This window comes from Haemorhous mexicanus, chromosome 4 (assembly GCF_027477595.1).
Source record: "Haemorhous mexicanus isolate bHaeMex1 chromosome 4, bHaeMex1.pri, whole genome shotgun sequence".
Taxonomy (NCBI): Eukaryota; Metazoa; Chordata; class Aves; order Passeriformes; family Fringillidae; genus Haemorhous; species Haemorhous mexicanus.
In genome coordinates, this window is record NC_082344.1 from 62,573,885 (window position 1) to 62,593,263 (window position 19,379).

Here is a 19,379-nt window from a genome sequence, read left to right on the forward strand (position 1 = left end):
ATCAGAATTACTTCTAGGTAATTCTGTTGAGAAGAATGCTATAAAAAGAGTTAGCTTTCATGGAACAAAAAGTATTATTCAAATTCTTGAGGTTTCAGGTCACATTTCACTACACTTAAGATTGTTGATTGAAAACATAGTCATGTCAGCTGAATATCACATCGAGACCAATATGACAAAAATAAACACCGGCAGTGTAAAAAGAGCAGAGAGGTGATCAAGTTGTCCTCGCTTTATTCTCATAACTTTTTACTCCAGAGCACTCAGGACTTTACATTTAAAAATAGGCAGACCAGGTGTGAACAGATGTATATGTGTGCATGCATATACATGCTGGGAAAAGGAACTACTCTGAATCAGAGTTCAGCTTCTGTCAGATACAATGACTGAAATGGATGTAGCAAAAAGAAAAAGTAGGCTAGTAGGAGGGGAAGAGTATATTAACTTCTATACAGGAATGAAGAATGTAAGATGACCGAGTTCTTACATGGTACACAAAATGGGCACAGCAGGAAATACTGCCTTCGTCTCAGTAGCTTCCACAGGTCTGTCTGCAGAAATGCAGAAAACCTGGTAATGCTCCTGTACCTGATGTTTTCATTTGCCACAAGTAGCTGGATATGAATAGATTTGCACAGGATTTTGGCATCCAACAGGACTCAGAATTAAGTGATATATATATCGTTTTCATCTGAAACATTTTCTCCCCCAAATTCACACCTGGAGACAGCTGTTTTTGTAGCACTGCTAGTACAAATATGAACGGTTGAAACATTTTGAATCTATATTTGTGAACTTCCCCAGGCTTGACTGACTTTAAGGAAAAGGGCAGATGTCTTTTGGACACTATGATTTCTCCAGATTTGGCACAGCTCTTACATTAGACCTTGCTAATCAGAGCATTTTCTGAGTGTTCAAGACATAGCATGGGCTCACCTGGCTGACAGTCACCACTTCAGTGTAACACATATCTGTAAATAGTGCTATGCACACCCTTATACCATAGAAATAAAAAAAAGGTCATGTTCATGTCCCTCCCTCCCTCTGGAAGTAACAAATGACCTTATTGTTTCTTGCTTTGCTGACACTCCTGCCCCTCAGCTTCTGAGACGCCAGTCACACTGTTCTTTATGTAAAACTCAGAACAAATGATTCACACTCAGCTTGAAATTTGTTGCCTCTAAAAGTCTCAGGAAACCTATGCATCTAGAACTTTGCCTTGTTGCTTATTTTTTTTTTTACTAGCCATATTAGTTGGTTAGCTAAAAATCTTTCCAGATATTCCCAAGTTTTTTAAGCAAGTTTGAGACACTTTATTGAACAGGTATTAGAAAAGAAATTGCTGTTGTTGCTACTGAGTTGAAGTAATGGGAAAAGAGGAAAGAACATTAGAAATAAAAAAAAAAAACCACTGCAAGAGGTTCTGAATGTGTTGTTTTTGACATAAGGCTATGCATTAAATAATCTCAGTTGTTTAAACTGAAGTTATCCTACTTAATATTTTAATTTTTTTTCCAAAACAGAATTATTTAGCACTTTTTACAGAGTGTTTGGTACCATGTGTAACTGCCAGCAGTGACTGTGCTGCTGGAGTCAATTACATGCAGAGGCTGGAAAGCTTTCATAAGCTGGAAAGCAAAAGTTGGCCAGCTGGGATGCTTGGCTTGTGGATGCTGGAAGTTGCCTAAGAGGCACATGGCTGGTTAATGGTATTAAGCTGCTCTCTGGATCTCACACACAGGTCAGTAAGTAGCACACACCAGCCCTGATGATGGCTGGGACAGCTGGGAGCCTCACACACAAAATCTCTACAGCCTGGGGCCCAACATGTGTCTGATATGATCTGCTGTGGGCAAACAGAAGGTTGATCCAAATTGCTTGGCTTTAGCTATCTGAGGTGTGACTCCATATACGAGTCACATATATCAGGTGTTACAGATACCTTTCTTACTACTCTGGTGGCTGCTGTAAACAATGAAACATGAAACAAAACAATAAAAAACGAACAGGATGTTCAAGGAACTAATCAAAGAACTAAAGTTACAGCACAGATAGGGAACAATTTTGAGGCATAATACAGCCCAGATTTTTAAAGGTCTGTAACTTCTGATTTCAGTACTTCTGTACTTTCAGTACTATTTTGTGTCTGAAACAGATACAAAAATCCTCCAGGCTGGAGCCTACACCCTCCTGTGATGTAGGAAAACCCAAATATGTGCGCAATGTAAAGAGATTTGCATTAAAACCAAATTAAAGATTATTACAGGCAGGGAAGCAAGACAAATAAGCAACTACAACATATTTTAAATACTTTATCTTTCAAACATACAACATGATATAGTTGCATCAGGGATTGAAATGATGTAAATCTACTATGGACCCTTAAATCAGATTCACTGAGGTAACAGGAACATCCTCTCCAAGTTTCCTGGCAACCAGTCAATACAAACACAAATAAATAATACAGAAGCTAACACAAAATGTGCAAAAAATAGCTACATATAATTGTTCTCTGTAGAATGACAATTTTTTTCTGAAGATTTATGGGTCATCTTGGTAGATGGATGTCCTGGTGGTTTAGAGGAGCCTCTAGCTGAAGCACTGGAATTCACACAAGTAACCCAAGAAACCTCCAGGATGGCATCTGCTCTCTCCTCAGTGTGCTCTGAACCCTGTATCCGAGTTCACTGCAAGCAGGCCAATGTCTGACTTGGCAGGTTCTTATCTGAACTTGATATACCATAAATCACATTGTGCTGGAAAAATTGTGGAACTTTCTAGACCTGGTATTTCTGACTATTTGCTATCCAGTGGCCAGGAAACAGCCAGCTGAGGGACAGCTGTGCAGATGATGAAACAATTGATATTATGTGGTAAATTACTGCCTGCAAGTATGCACCCAGAATCTTGCTGTACCCTAGTTTTTAAGTTTGGCTCAAGTACTGGACCACTTACGAAAATGAGTTTACTTTTCCACTGTCTTACCAACTGCATCTTGTATCAAGTGAGCAATCTACGATCTCTCCCGCTTGAATTTATGTTTCACCTTCCCAAAACATGATAATCAGTCACTTAGTTTCCAAGGTCAGAGGCTAGGATGGTTTTACAAACAAGCCATTTCTGTGGGTGATGTATGCATAGTATCATTTTTCTTTCTGAAATATGTGAACAGGAAGAATTTTTCTTGGTTTAATTCTGGAGAATAAAGATAAGAGGAAATAGCAATGAACTTTTTCTAGAAAAAGAAAATGAACGGTGAGGCTTTCTAGCACCAGTGGGATAATTTTTGATACTGAAACAACCCAGTATCTAGCATGCAAGGTTTTAATATGCAGGTTTTGCAGTCCCAAAAGTAGGATGAAACTGCAGTTAGAAATCAGCTGAAGCAAAATTTATAGCCAGCTAAGGCAAACAGAGGATATGGATTCAGTTGATTAACTCAGTACACTAAAGCAAATCTGAACAAAAAGCCTGCAAAAGAAACAAACATGAGCTTGTTCCAGCTGCCTCCTCTGTCTGAAGATATAGGTCCTCTTTGTGCTGCTGGTGCAGATCTGAAGAAGAGAAAACAAACAGGATGTTCACAGCACAGAGCTGAGTTAGGATTCTTTGAAATATCAGGGGTTTGTTGCCAAGGGTGAAGTTTGTGGCCCAAGTGCTAAGCCAGAAGTTTCGTTATACGAGCCTGCCAACAGATTCCCTTTGGTTGTCATGATTCTATCTTTGCAAAACCCTGGGAGCTCTTCTTTCTACCTTCACTCAAGTGCCTTCTTGTTTCTCCACTTCCATTTGCTGTCTCTGGCCTTATGCTTGTGATTTTATAGTGCTCTTCTAGACAGCAGTGGTCCTGGAGGGACTGTATTTTCAGAGCACGGTGCAACAGTACCCAGATCCACTTCTGTGTCTCCCTGACATTGCAATAATGCAAGTAATCCATGCCACCACTAACAGCTTGAATCTGGCTTCCCCCCTGCTTACATTTGTAAGCCATCTCTGCCATCTAGTGGGTATTTTTTAGTCACAAGTTTTTTCTAACCTCAGGGTGTCACCTTAACAAGCCGAAGTCCAAATATGACTCAGCAGGAACATCATTCAAGTCTGGAGAGGAGTTAAGGGGCACCACCACCATGCAAGAAGCCCCAGGTACATCACAGCACCTTCTAGGCCATCCTTCTGCTACCCTGGCCCAGCTCTCTCCTTTGCTATGCCTGTGTAGCGGGAGCTGTGGTGACATAAAAAGTCACTTGTCCAACTCGGATGTTTTTGGGCTCAGGACATTATTCTCTGGAGGCTGAGAGGGCAGCTGTCAGCCTTGTAATAGCAACCAGCCCTGGTGAAAGGGGATGCATGAGCCCCTGCATGCCTGTCCCACTGTTCGCTATGGCAGTATGAACACTGAGAGCACCTACTCTGCAAAGGAAGCTTTTGCTAACAGATACCCTCTCCAGTTAGTGATACCCTCAGTGACCAGCCCCCAGCCAGTTAATGGACCATCACAGAACACAGAAAATACACCTAAGAAGGTAATCATCGAATCATTTATATGCATCTGCTTAAGGCTCTTTCTGAAAAGGCAGCTAGTTTCTATGGAGGTGGTGTTATTTATGGCAGAGAATTGAGTGATTCTGGGAAGAATGTAAGTATTCATTGGCTTGTAGTATTTAAATTACTTAAATTTCAGGGAGAGGAAATGATAGATTTGCATTCAGATTGAAAAGCTCTGTTGTGATTTGGGTTATATAAGAGATTAATCAAACTTATTACAGTGCCATGCATAGAGGATGGAATACAGTGCTCATGAAGGAAACAAGCAAGGAAATTTTTCCTAAGGAGGATGAGAACAGCTGGGTTGTTCTGGAGTTACGCCAGGAGAGTGTGACTGGTGCTTCAGGTACACCAGGGATTGTGTTACTTTGAGTACCGACAAGGATGGGAAGGAAGGGGCGGCTGCTCCCCTGCTTACACACTGCAAACGCCATGTGGCAATACTGCAGAACTGCATGCTCACCCCTAGCTGCAAGGAAAAACACATTATTGGTTTCCAAAAACCTTCTCATCCAGGCTTCCTCAGCTGAGTAACACACACACATCAGAAAACTTTGAGGAAAATTATTTAAAACCTGGGAGAGGAGAAAAAGCTTCTGTCAAGAGCTCAATAAAATATTGTATTTTCAAAGTCCTGTACTTTTTCTTCCAGTTTGTCAATATTGTCACTATGTTCACAGCTATTATTTTGAAGGGGATAACTGTATTTTCATTTGACACGTTGTCCTGGGGTAACCTTTCAGTTGCAGAACAAGGAAACTATTTTGATTACAAAATGCCACTGTGCAAGTGGCATTTTGTAATCAATCAAAGCCCTAACAGGAAGTCTGTTCTATGATCTACTGCCTAGATGTCTGGAGCTATCAGTGGTATTTATAAACCCACCATCTTCATAACATTTATATGCTGGTGCTAGGATATAATTTGCATGCAAGAATACATGTTGCATTGCAAGGTGAGTAAAAGTTTTCAGTGACCAGCAAGAACAGGGAATACTCACTTCCTCTGTAAGTGTGTACCAAGAGCTGGACATATGTTACAGTAGGTGATGTCCACCTCCTTTTCTGCACTGCATGACGCACTACAGCCCCTCCCAGAGGCAGGCAAGCTGAAGTTGCACCTCTCTGCTGCCATAACCAGGGACAGCAAATCAGGACTTTCACAGCAGAAGTTATCATTGCAATATCACACAGGTATTAACAAACAAAAAATTGCATGTGCTTGAACAGGGAAGAAAGGACAGCAAGAAATAAAGCATGGATTATCCATAAAAAGAATATAACCACAAACCAGTGTTTATGTATCGACATATTCTACAACATTCCAAACAGTGAGGAAGTTCTCATTCAGATGTTCAAGTATCTCATGGGTACCTATACATGCAATAGCATATAGATTATGAAACATAGTCAGAATTGAAAACAGTAATCTTTACTATAAATTCACTGAAGTACATGATAAATTAATTTAATGCTCCTCATATAATATAAATATGGATAAGTTGGGAGTTTGGGAGCAATGCTTGCTGATTAAGAAGTTATGTATTGGATGTAATCTGCATTTTTGTAGATAACTCCCTGGCCCAAGGTAAATACATCAAAATATAGAGATTAAGTCTCATAGAAAATGGAAGATAAAAAGAAAACTTCCTCAAAATTTAGAACTGAAAATTCCAGTAGTTGGAGAAATGTCTTTTAGATCTGTTGCCATTTGATCTATACTTTGATTATTCAAGAAATTATATTAATGAAAGCAACTTCAAATTTGTAATAGATATTATATCAGAACAGTGATATGTACAAACTTCACATCATCAGTGATATACAGTGTTACTGTGTGATCAATGAGAACCCATTAACACCTCATTTTGAGCAGCAGGTGCTCACAGACAGCTGTGCACAATTTGTGAGTAGAAACTGCTAATTCAATTCACAGTAACTAACAAATTCAAGACTGCTGTGTATTGCATATGGAGAATATATAACAGGTGGTAGAGGTGGGATCTGTTGACTTCTGCCTAATTTATTCAGTTGTAATGACACTGGGATAGGTTGAACTTCTTTTACTTACGATGCAAGGGCACACTTAGAATGATCAGGATTATCCAGGCAGAGTAAGAACATTACAGACCTGTGAAAATACCATTTTATTTAGCACCTTTCAGGCAGACAACTGAGAAAAAAAACCATGAAAAAATGAAACAAATTCACAGTACTATCATGTTTAAATCTTCCCCTCATTAAATTTATCTTAGAATCTATGGGAATGAGTAGAGCTGTGAAACCTATTGTAACTGGTAATTCTGCAGACATTAAATAGTGTTTTTAACTACTGTTTAGATTTTAAATCCAAGTACAGGAGGCTATCTTCTGTGTCTGACACTGAGTAAGTACAATGTTCCACTCAATCATACAGTAAGACATAGTGTTTTGCTCAATAAACAACCAAAAAATGCCAAGTCTGAAAAATGTGATATCATCCCTCCAACATATCAGTCCCTCCTGAAGACACTACATTCGTGGCACTTCAGTATTGCACAGTAAGAATCAGAACAGATGAGGTGCTTCTGCAAATACACCATAATCATAAAATGTTTTCACTTACTTGTAATTGTCAGTGCAGGTGACATCAAAACCAAGAGTTTTCAGCCTGGTTTCTAATGTCTTTACACTATTAGTTCCACAGGAATCTCTGTGAGGAAGGAATTCAATATTATTGCAAAAATTTTGTTATATAATTTCTTTTTACTGAACTTGATGGAATTAGTAAAGTAAATCCCCATTACTTTGCCTCTTCTGTATTCCATAGCACCTGCAGAAGAATGGTGTACATTGCTCTTTATGCTTCATTTGCTTACATTACTGTTGTTTCAAAATTTATCCTTTTTACAGTTTACAGAGTCTGGAAGATTAGCTTCAGCCAGTGTAGCATTTTCAGATTCTATTCACTAATAATCCCACATTTAATATTTGACTAGACAGAAAAAGACCTAAATAATTTTGTAAAACAGGAAATGTTTTGTTTGTAATATTCTTTGGCAACTATTTCTGTAGTGATAAAGTTGATGTTATCTGTCTCTAGAGAATAAATTTGTTATAATAAATGAGAATTATACTTGTTGTTAGAAGCTTGTTTGAATATTGAATTATAGAAAAATACAGAGAGAAAAAACCCAGAAACAATCCTAAACAAAGCTCCTGTTTCTAGCATTGATTTTTTAATTTGTAGTCCAATTAGTATAAGAAAGTTTACAGAACCTACTGAGACCTCTAAACTTGCACCAACATAAAGTATTAAGGCCAGTGCTACTTATCTGCTGGTCAGTAAATACCCATGCCTAAAGAAATCATGTGGAGACCAACAAAGTAATTGTAGAAAACAATTAATAAAAATATACAATTACTCCCATGCATCCATTTACTGAAACATAAACTAAGATTCAGTGCTTGTCTTAGCTTTTCTTTGTAAAAAGGGCAACTTTTGCAAAGATCAGATGTATGTTTTTCCCCTCACAGAGGGTATGATTCTTTGATTTAGAGAGACAGGCTGAAAAATGCTAGTCTGAACTATGTTATATAGACTCCACAGCATTGTGGTAATATACACAACAGGCAGTCCAAACTGTTTGGACTGATCAGTTTTGTTATATTTATTACTTATTTGTTTGTTTGCTTTATTTAAATTACCAAAATTAGCAAAATTAGATGCCTAATTTAAAAAAGCCTACATTTTATTACTGGATTAATTCTTGAGAGAAAAAGAGCTACCAGTTGGTATTTGCCTGCTTCTACAAATTTTCAAACAGTTAAGATAGCTGAAAATGAAAGGAATGCATATGGCAAGGTGAATTTCAGCACTTAATCTGAAATTCAGATTGACTCTTAGTAAAACTGTTCATGGCTCTATCTTCATTCAGGGTCTGAGATCCACACACACATCTAACCAAGAGTTGGCTCCAGATCTAATATTAGAATTTATTTATATTTTCTCTAATTCTGGTATTTATCTACTCTCTGAGAATGGCAGGTTGTGTCTCCTGTGTTCACGAAAGCATCTAAAATACTTTGTTTCAAGTAGTATGCAAATATAATCAAAGAGAAAGATAAGGTCAAATTTTAAAGACAGGTCCAAAAGGAAGAAACTAATTTTTATTTTGAAGACATAACTTACCTATCTGGTCCTTCAATATCATCCACAACCCAAATGACAACCTGTGAGATTTTGTCTTTCTGGAAATTAGGTACTTCATAATCTGCAAAAAAACTGATTCAAGAAAAAAAATTTCAACTATAAAGAACATGAAAACTAAAGACCTTTTCCTCCTCTGTATTTTAATGAATTCACCTAAAAGTGAACAAGAATGAACTTTTTAAAATACAAAAACAAATAAAAAAGCCTTTGATACTTTCTCATAAAATTGAACCTAAGAAGATATGAAATCCAAAGGTTGATTTTAATGTCTCTAGATTGATTTTTTTTTTTTTTGGTGAGATGCTGGCATTTCAAAGCCATAGATTTCTAACCCTTTTAGCAAGATACAGTGAAATTATTTCCTATCTTTTAGGGGTTTTTTTCACCCAGAAAGCTTGTAAGGGCTGAACACCTGGTCCAAGTCTGGGCCTAGGTCTCTCCTCTAATTTGCTATCATGTGTCTTCTTAAATGTCTATATCAGCACTATAGTGTCTCTGAGCCCATTTAAATGTTCTGAGACCTCCACAGAGAAGAAGGGACCATTAGTTGCCACTTCCTGGGTGGGACCAGCAGTGACAATGTGCAGTGACAATGTCTTTCCAGGCCTTCAGGCTCTGCCATGCAAACACAGGACATGTGCTGCTTGCCAGTGTCTGGTGGTTCATGAAGTCAGCAAATTATTTCAAATTTCTGGAGAAGTGGAACAGGAGGACAGATACCAAGAGCTGCTTTCTCTGGTCCAGTCTGGTATGGTGCTAGCTGACCAGAGACCAGCAGCAGCAACAGCAGATTTGCCTTTCTGTCCAAGGTGTCCAAGCCTGCCCAACACATAGTGAAAATATAAGAAAAATACAAAGATTCCAACTCATTTACTCAGTTATGCATATGCTATTACCAGAAAAAAAGAAGCTTGCTCCCAAATTTAGAGAAATCTTTAACTAGACGTGTCAGAAACTGTGGAGGAGCAATGTACAACTGACTTCAGCAAAACCAATTTTTGAACTGGCTTCTATTATTAAAGAAATCTGCCAACTAAATTCATACTGTGTGAATGAGCAAAGTTATTTTACCATGAAATGAGAAATAAATCTTAACTGAAATGATATCAGGTGACTTAATGGTGATTTAAGTGTACAAACTTTAAAACTGAATAAACTTTGAAAGGGGCTTTGAAATACTTGAAAACAGACCAGAGAGATGGTTAGGAAGACAGGCAGATCTTTCAGATTACTTTCTGCTATTAATTATTCAACCTCCAGCTTTTTTCCAACATGATCTCAAACAAATTCAGTCATAAATGGACCAGAAGTTACACAGCAAAGAAAACAGATGGAGTAACTGGCTTTGTGTTCTCCTTGACAGGCTGAGTTCCAGTGGTGACTTCACTGGTAACAATACCACCAGACTGGCAACCCAGGGAACCGGGGGGATTAATGTGTGTGTGAGATGTTACTGAAATAAGGAATCCATTTCTAAAATAAGGCATCTACAATAGATTCTGGGTATTGGCCTGCTGCCAGGTATTACCATCTGCAGAAGATTCGATCCCAGCAGGCCATTTGACCACCCCAAGAAGACTGTTCAGGTCTTTGTGATTAGCTGAAAGCTGTGTACAGAGATGGACGTTTTGGGGGGCAGAGCAAAGTAGTTAGGAGGTGTTTTGGAAAAGATGGTTCTTCTTTCTCTCCTATCCAGAGACAAAAATTGCCTTTTCAATGGTTCTTTTCAGTCCTCATGAATACACAGGAGGAGACTCTTTTCTATGGGTTTTTAAAAGATGTATTTTTTTTATCTGATAGGACAGTTGTTGAGGTAATGAAAGATGCATTTCTTACCACAGGTAAGTCGTCACTACAGATACACAGTAAAAGTTTTAAAGGGTGTACTTTTACAATAAATTTTGACTGTAACCTTAGATGAGCTTCTGCATGGTGGTACACCTCTGAATCAGGAAAAATATACCTGTCCTTAATATAAAAGGAATTAAGAAGAAGAAGAAGAAGCTCATCTTTGCTATTATCCTCCTCAGCTAACTTTTTATTTTTTGCTTTCTGAAACAACAATAGACTTCAAACCACATCCACTCTTGGTCATGGAGAAATAAGCTTTCCCTTTAGAACTTACCAATTTTGCTGGTAGGTCTGACAAAAGCTACACTCCTTGGAACAATATACTCTATTTGGACATGTCCCTGAAGAGAAATTTCATTAACACTCATCTTTTTGAAGACCTACACATTTTGCCACAGCATACTGGCTGACTCTAGGGCAGCCTTTAGAGCATTCACCATGCTTGCCACAGCAGTTTGTAAAATGCAAGAGTTGAAAGGATTGCTCCCATCCAGTATGTATTAATCCTTCAGCTAGGGACAATTAACAGTTGTTCCCACAACTCAGCAGACTTTGAAGCAACAGGTCCTTTCAGCTACACTTCCCATGCTTTGTGCAGCAGAAGACCCAAATAATCGGTTGACTTTTCTTTTTTGTAGTCATCCAAACTCTACACAGAAAATCACACTACACAGACTCCACACAGAAATCAGTCGGTTCTCTTACCCGGGCTGTGGATAAGCTCCTCCCTCTGCAGAACCGTTCAGCAAGACCTGTATCACCCCTGAGCTGTGCTTTGCATACTGCAATAGATAACAATGCCTTTCAGATCTCACAGATTTGTCATGTAACTTGGTATTTTATTGCAAACAACAGTAACCAAGGAAAGAATTTTACCACAAAGACTATCAGAACTGCAAAAATAACATTAGACTAGCACCCTAGCAGGTCACTGAAGTAAAAAGGACAGGAACCAAATAGACCATGGTTTAATTCAATGAGTCTTCTCAAGCTATTTTCTCACATTTGTAAGTATTCTTTAGCACCAGAAGAAAGCATTTTGGCATTCTTGGCTGAGTTTGATATGTAAGTACAGGGTTTTCAGCAAGGCTGTCAAATTAGGACCTGCAATCAGTAGACAGTGTGCTTACTGTGCTTAGTATATGGGTTTTATTAACAAAGCTAACAGAATTTTAACACATTATCTAGCTAAGGTGAATGTTAAGTTCTCTTTGCTAAAACACTTGCATCTAGTCTAAAACAGTGTATTTGTATCAGGGAAAATAATCCAGTAGAGTTACAGGTTTAAATCTGTTTTGAACTAGCAACGTTTTCCTGAACCACCCAGGACACACTTGCAGATGTATGAAGGCAGCACTAATAAAATATTTACAGTGGTTGAGGCCATCCTCCAGAAAGAATCCACTGCATTGTTTTCACATTCCATCATGGTAGGGCAGGATTCATAGTCCAGGCCTGTAGGAAGGCATGTGATTTGTGCTATTAGAGAGATGATAATGACTATAAAATTGACTTTAGCAAGCAACTAAATATATTTGTGCATTAGTCACTGAATCCACAACACATGTTTGACATAGCACGGAAAGCTGCTGTATTTTTTCAATAATTTTCTATCCTTTGTAGTTTACACAAGCAGTGACACTCTGAGGATTCAGTAATTTGGCTGAAATGGTTCTAACTTTGTTCCTAGGATGCAGGGAGCTCCAGGTTCAGAAGACTGGATAAGAGGTTTATCCCCACTGCAGGACCATTTAGATTTCACTGTGTGCTCCCCTGACTGCAGTGTTAAACATTCACATGATACAAGAGAGAACAAGACAGTGAAGCTATCCCTGATTTTTCATGGGGTAACAGCAAATTTAGTTTCTCCAGGACACAGCACTTGGTCTCCATTATGGTTTAACAGATAAATGTTTAACATGGCCCTCATTGTCTTACCAGGGCTGTCTGCCTGCCCACACCAGTTCAGAAAATCTCCAATGAAGCCAAACAGAGTATCACCAATGGACATGTAGCGACGTCCTCTGTCAGCAAAGCTATTGACTAGTAGCTGATTATTTTCCCAGAAAAGAGACTAGGAAAAAAAACATAGAGAAGAATTGTACCAACACTTGGGTGCAGACACAGTGAGATTACGGGGTATTGAAAACAGTTGAAAACATGTTTTGGTATTTCTTTCAAAATCAAGCTAATAACCAGAAATGTTAGCTATCTCTTTAAAGGAAGAAAGTTTTTTAATTTTCCAGAGGTGTCAATTCTGATCACAAGTGACTTGGGGAAGAGTACTAGATGAGAAGGGATATAGTCCTATTTTAAATATAGTTAGGCCTAGCTTTGCCTGCCTCAGCAGACAGATTTAGGGAAAGAAGAAAAACGGAAGATATTTATAAACCAGATATATGTTACCAGAAATCTCTCAACATTGCTATGTTGGCTTATGGTGTGAAAAAACCCCATATGTCTAGATGTTATTTCTGTGTTTGTAGAACTCCTCATGAATTAAGCCATGTTGACAGTAGTATTTGTTGGTTTCGCTTGCATCATTTAGAAATGAGGAATAATTGTGCCAGAGGCACAACACATCTTTTGCACTTCCATGGTTCTTTGCAATTGCCAGCACATCAAACCCTTACTGTTCTCTGGCACAGAACAATGTCATCCCTCATTTCTGCTTCTGCTTGTTCAGTGTGTCAGTGTTTAACATGGCACTGTCATGAGACTTAGCTGTGAGGAGTAAAAGCAGAAGGTGACAGCAGGCACAGCATTTGCAGCCAGAACACCTAACTTAAGGAAAAGCAGAAATGGAAGTTCAGGGACTATGGTAGAGCTCCCAGCAAAACAGGAAGAAGAGGGGATCTCTGTAGTATGAAAAGAGAGGCACTGCTGAGAAGCTACTGCATAAAATAAACACATGGAGCCAAATACATTGAAACACGCTATCAAGTCTGAGTCTAGTTTATAAACTAAAGAGTCTAGTTTATAAACTACAGGCAGGTCAAAAAGAGTGACTCACAAATCAGTTACAGAATGACTCATCAGTCTTGAACTGTGTCACGTAAAATCTGTTGTATGTCACAGGGCAATTAACATAAAAAGTTATTACCTTGTTAGGTGGAATCGTGTGAAATGTGAGGTTGATAAATAATTCATAATCCTTAGGTAGAATGCTGCAAGGATCCTTGTTAATAAATGCATTTTTAAATGCTTCCCATATCTGTGAACAATTCTTCTCACTGTAATCATTGAAACAAACAAATAGCAAAATTGTTTTTTCAAAGCTGAGCAAGAAAGATACCTGTTCTCAACTCCTTCAAATACCCCAATTAAAATCCATATAAGGTTAAGGCAGAAAACTGAAGTCAGGGTGGTAAAAAATTTGTAGCTCAGGAAGAGCATAGAGATCTTGTCTTCTGAGTCATAACTGCACCAGATAAGGAAGAAGTAGCAAGGAAAATATTAGCATTTACAGTATGGAATTAGAAACACATTATGACTCAATAAAAACCTTAGTAGGTATGATATACACAGTGAGTTTGCTATCCAACACTGTAGAAATACTGAAGAAATAGCTTTCTTTGAAATTTTCCAGATTAAAAAAGCCATTTCAAATAAACCATAGCTAAATATCCAATGCTGCTGGAACACAATACTACTCTTAAAATGTCAGATTCGAATGGAGGACAAGTTGCTAAAAAGCTTTGATGGTAGAGTAATGATGGTGACAGATGCCTTCAGCTTCTAGGCCCTGGGACTGTGCAGTTTTCTCTTGCTGGAATGAGTACAGTGACCAGGGACTGTGTGACAGGGACACACACTGTCACTATGCATAGCTGTAAGAACTACAAGTATGTTGTTAGCATTCAACACTTCAAGTGCTGAAATAAGATGCTAGGCTGTGCACTCCAACATTTCCCTTCTGCCAGCTCTTTCTTGGGGATAATAACCTCCATGGAGGGACAAGACAGGCTGTGTACAGATGGAAGTGTCCTATCTCTTTGGACTTTCAGGATCTCACCTGTCACAGCTCTGAGCCTGCTTGGAGTAATTAAGAAGGGAATTTCTGTTTTCACCACTTGTCCACAGCATTTTCCCCACATAATGCTGTGACAATGTCTCTGCCAGGAACACTCTGCACAACAGAATAATTACGTTATATGCCTACAGCCTTCCTAACATGCATAGCTGTCATTGCAAAGCTCTAGCTTGAACAATAGTAGTCCTGAGAACTAAATCAAACTTTGCCATTACAGTGTTTTGCTCATTTAGTATCATCCATATACAGCATGGTTTCTGCTGGTAGAGTTTCTTTAGGGAGCTGCTTTGTGACACTGAATGTCACAGATACTTTAAAGGAGCCCTTGTGATGAGCTATACAGAAACAGACCACGTATTTTCTTACAGAAATCTCTTGTCATGCTTCCAACAACTATATAAAAATTCCTTATATACTATAAGCAGATATGGATATGGCCTGAAAATCTTCAGTGATGCAATATGATCCTTGATCAGTAGTTTCAAGGTTTAAACAGACTTACTTAATAAAAGAATTTGGACCCTGTTTCTGATTTCAAGCTGTTATACTTTGGCTTCTGACAATTGTATAGACTTAGGTCTCATTTTGCTAAAGAGCTTTCTACTCGAAGCACTTACGCTTGTACTTGCGGGTTGTGATCAACCGAACTTTTAAGATCTTTCTTGACAGGTGCAACCACCAGTAATTTTCTGGTTAACTCACAGATTGCTTTTTTTGTTTTCATGACTTCTCACCCAGTTTTGAACAGCTTGTAAATCAAAAGGATTATTCTGCTCTGATACTCAAAACTTCTTAGCTGGCAAAAACACTTTTTGAAACTACAGGGTTGGGAAGGCCTGCTGTTCAGGACTGCTGTTCAGGACAATTCCTTCTAGTCTCAGTAGACACTAATAAGTCAGATTAAGTTCACACTATTTTGTTTTTAAAATTGTTTTCAAAGCTTTCATGATATACTGCAAATAAACAAATATGGATGAAAAGCATTATAGGAACATTTGTGTTATTTAGCATACTCCTATTAGGAAATGTCAAATATGATCTTAATTCAAATTCCTCACTTCTGCATGGCCACAGCATTTTGTAAAATGCCTGTTTTGATTGCCATTTTGCACATTGTGTTTTAGCATGTGAGAAAGTTTTTCTTATGTTCCTATAAACATCTTTATGTTTTAACTATCTTGCAGTGTAAAGACATGTTTTGCTAGCTTCCTTTAAGTTAGCAAAGTATTTTTAGAAAATTTGCAGATAAATTGAGAAGTGAAACCTATCCAGGTGGTCACGTCTCTGTAAAAGCTAGTCGGGGGCAACTATGAAACAGACAATGAACAGAAAGGGGTATTAATACTTAGAATATCTATTTTGCATCTATGCAATATGGAATTTCCATTTTGTTTGAATTACATTATTTGCTTGTAGACCTAAGGGAAAGAGAAAAATCCTCACATTATAAGAAATCTGTTGTGTAGCTCTTCTTTTAATAATGCCATTTTTGGTCTAAATTCAGGAAAGTAGTCCTAATATCCTGCCTGGCTTCATGCTATTCTGAGCAAGAACACTTTGATGAACATGTTCAAACTTCTCAATTTTAAAACCATGTTGTGAAAATGTAACCAGAATTCAGTAAATTACAAAACTATCATAAACATGAGACATATATAACTGTTTTCCAGAATACTGCATTTACATCTCTGAAAGTCCAAATCAATTAATGATACAGTTCAAATTTCTACAATAATTATCCTCTCTGTTGCTCATTTTAGCATATTTTGTATTATTATTCATGTCCTGCTTCAGATATGAATGAAGTGGCATCTGTTAAGTCCTGCAGAAGCCCTACCTATCTAGAGCCTACTGCACGACCAGATTACCTACACAACTGTAAACTAAGTTCACATATTTTATATTATGTAATATATTGTAGGAATGTAGAAATCTACACTTAAAATTTACTTCCACTTTCCATTGTGACACATTTATAAATTTGCTAAGTTTGAACTGTTCCACTGAAATTCATGCACTGTGTTATTTGCATTAGGATGATCTTTTTTCCTTCATAAAAAACTTGAAAGAAAACACTTCTAATAGGTTAAGAGTACTATTGTGCAGAAGTATATTGTTTTGCCTTTGTTAAAAGCGAAAAATTTGTTTTAAGTCCTTTATCTTCCTCTTTTGCAACAGGAACTGAAAATGGGAGGTTGGGGAATCGAGGTGATATTTGCAATATCATCTAATCCTGTTTTAAGACAGCAATTCAATGCTACAGGAACCCAGATAGGGCCCCTCTGCAAATACCTCTTCACACTTTTAGGACAACTTTTTAGTGGCAGAATAAAGGGCTGAACTCCAGGAGGTTGTCCTTCTTATTTTCTTCCTCTTTACTGAAGCCCTTACAATGCAAGGAAGACAGAAAAGTGCTCATTTTAGCAAAGTGTGTGATTTACCTCCAGTTCTGTATAATTAGCACAACCAATAGAAGCTCACAGATAATCCCACTGGAGCAGTTGATTAGTACTTGATTTTTCAGGTGGATGAGCTAAACAGGTTCCTTCAGTACCACAGGACAGCTGTAAAGTGAGGTGTTCCCCTTCTACACGACCTCATGTAGAGGCATGCAAGGCAAAGCTGGTCTTCCCAGGACTGCTGTCAGATTTGGTACTTCCAAAACACCATCCCTGTCATTTCTGTGTGTTGTTCTCCTTATAGAAAGGTGGGGTGCAGTGGGCAAAAAAAGTGAAATAAAGAATCGAAGAATTAAAAATCTTGCCTCAATGACACTACTTTAGTTAAAATATGACATCCATCAAAGTAATTTTGTTGTTTCCAGACAGCTACAAGCATGTTGGCTTCAAAAGGATCACTAGCATGACTAAAAGCAAAACATCAAGCTTCTGATTAACAATCATTTTGTACAGAACATAAAAAACTAATCCAGAAACAAGTAAAACTTACCCAACAGCAGGGTTCACAATTCTAATGTAATCATGGCATCTTCCAATGACAATACTTTCCAGATTTTGAGTAGTGCCTTCACCTTTCCATTTCCTTCCCTGCACTCCTGAGAAGCTGTTCATACACAGAACAGAGACAAATAAAAGAGGGGAAAAAAGGCTCATCATCATGAATTCTTGACAATCCAAATTCTTAACAGGAAAAAAAAAAAAAAAAGAAAGAAAAAACGAGAGTTCAATGATACAATTTAAATAGAAACTTGCAGTCTGAACGTTTAATACTTTCAGTACTAGCTACAGCTCAGGACACAAGACAAAGGCGGAAAAAAAAAGCCTTGCTGGAAACTGTAACCTAACTATTTCCTGGAACGATTGCAGTACAAGGATACATCACTTCCTCGTGTGTAAACTATTCCACACTTCAGAAAAACGAGAAACTTTGAAGGCCACCTGGTGATAACTGAAGAGAATTGCAGTATATCTCCGTAAAGGGAGGAAAAAAAACCCTTACCACTTGAATACTTAGGATGCCTTTGGTTCGCTTAATACTCGTTGCTGTGCTGCACTTCCCTAAACCATTAAAAATGCTTGCAAGCAAAGAAAACAAAACCCAAACTAAAATATGCAGTTACAGCAACGACAGTGTAAATATCCAAGTCTTCGAGTTATCTTGTATCACACACAGGGGTGACATTAGTCAGCTCTTTTTCCATCTCTCCCCTGGGTAGTGACAGTGGCATTTTGGTGTGATCATATGTGCATCATGTCTTCGTGCAAAAAACCTGCCTAGCAGTCATGAATCAATCCTAACGAGAAACATAAGGATTACGACTTATATCCTGTGCACTGAACAAATGTCTTCAGCTTCTGATGTCAGTCTCCTTCAGGTTCTTTCCCCTAAGTACTCTGTTAGAACATCAAAAGGCACCAATCAATCTAATCTTCAGAATATTCTCTGGTACATACTTCTGCAAATACAACCACATTGGGGTTTTTTCCTTTAAAAAAAAAAAAATTAACCTCCAAGTATTTTTGCAGTCACATTTCTGAGGATCATGCTGGTTCTTTCTTTCTTTCTTTCTCTTCCTTCCTTCCTTCCTTCCTTCCTTCCTTCCTTCCTTCCTTCCTTCCTTCCTTCCTTCCTTCCTTCCTTCCTTCCTTCCTTCCTTCCTTCCTTCCTTCCTTCCTTCCTTCCTTCCTTCCTTCCTTCCTTCCTTCCCTCCCCTCAGTGAATATATAACTTTAATTTTTGTGTGCTTATTTATGTAGTGCCACACTTCTGTTGATGCACTGGTACTTAGCTGGTGGATTTTGCTGAGGGAAAAATTGTGCTAATCATTGAGTAAATTCCTGACGATGGATTTCTGCTATGAATGTGATAAAAAATAGCCAATTGGTTGCTACCTGCAGCAGAGTCTTCAGGAAAGCCAGATTTACTCAGAAATGGATGTGCAATGTTGTGCTTGATATGGTGGAGACACAGGAAATTATGTACTTTGCTCCTGTTGTTTCTCTAATGCTTTTTCTTCCTATTTCTCTTCCTAACCTCTCTATGTCCATGCTGATAGGTCACCAGAACAATAAGCAAATGGTTTCAAGCCAATACTTCAGATTCAGGATTAGAAAGTGCAATAGTCATGGAAGTCACTGAGGATTTTCTTTTATTATTGACTTTTCTGCAATCAAATTTTGCTCAGTAATTTCAGAATCTGAGAGAAACCAGAATGTGATGTGATCTTCTATACAGAAATGTGCAGAAATTGTCAGTGATTTTTGCATCGAGGCTAGAACTTTTTCCTAAAGTATATAGT

General features: G+C 38.0%; 1 protein-coding gene across 3 annotated transcripts; it reads right to left on the reverse strand.

Annotated features, from left to right (window-relative positions):
* Positions 1 to 217: 217 nt before the first annotated feature.
* On the reverse strand, positions 218 to 17,945 carry LOC132326640 (ADP-ribosyl cyclase/cyclic ADP-ribose hydrolase 2-like). Of its 3 annotated transcripts, none has more exons than XM_059845135.1 (9): positions 17,570 to 17,945; positions 13,691 to 13,820; positions 12,526 to 12,661; positions 11,960 to 12,042; positions 11,293 to 11,369; positions 8,716 to 8,808; positions 7,150 to 7,236; positions 6,616 to 6,675; positions 218 to 3,554 (listed from the first exon to the last, which is right to left on the reverse strand). In XM_059845135.1, exons 1-9 carry the CDS (start codon positions 17,737 to 17,739, stop codon positions 3,440 to 3,442), a joined length of 951 nt encoding a protein of 316 aa, XP_059701118.1. In that variant the 5' UTR covers positions 17,740 to 17,945; the 3' UTR covers positions 218 to 3,439. The 3 variants fall into 3 exon arrangements, with proteins under 3 accessions (XP_059701118.1, XP_059701120.1, XP_059701119.1); XM_059845137.1 differs by having other exon boundaries at positions 218 to 5,014; XM_059845136.1 differs by having other exon boundaries at positions 218 to 5,918.
* Between the last annotated feature and the right edge of the window lie 1,434 nt (positions 17,946 to 19,379).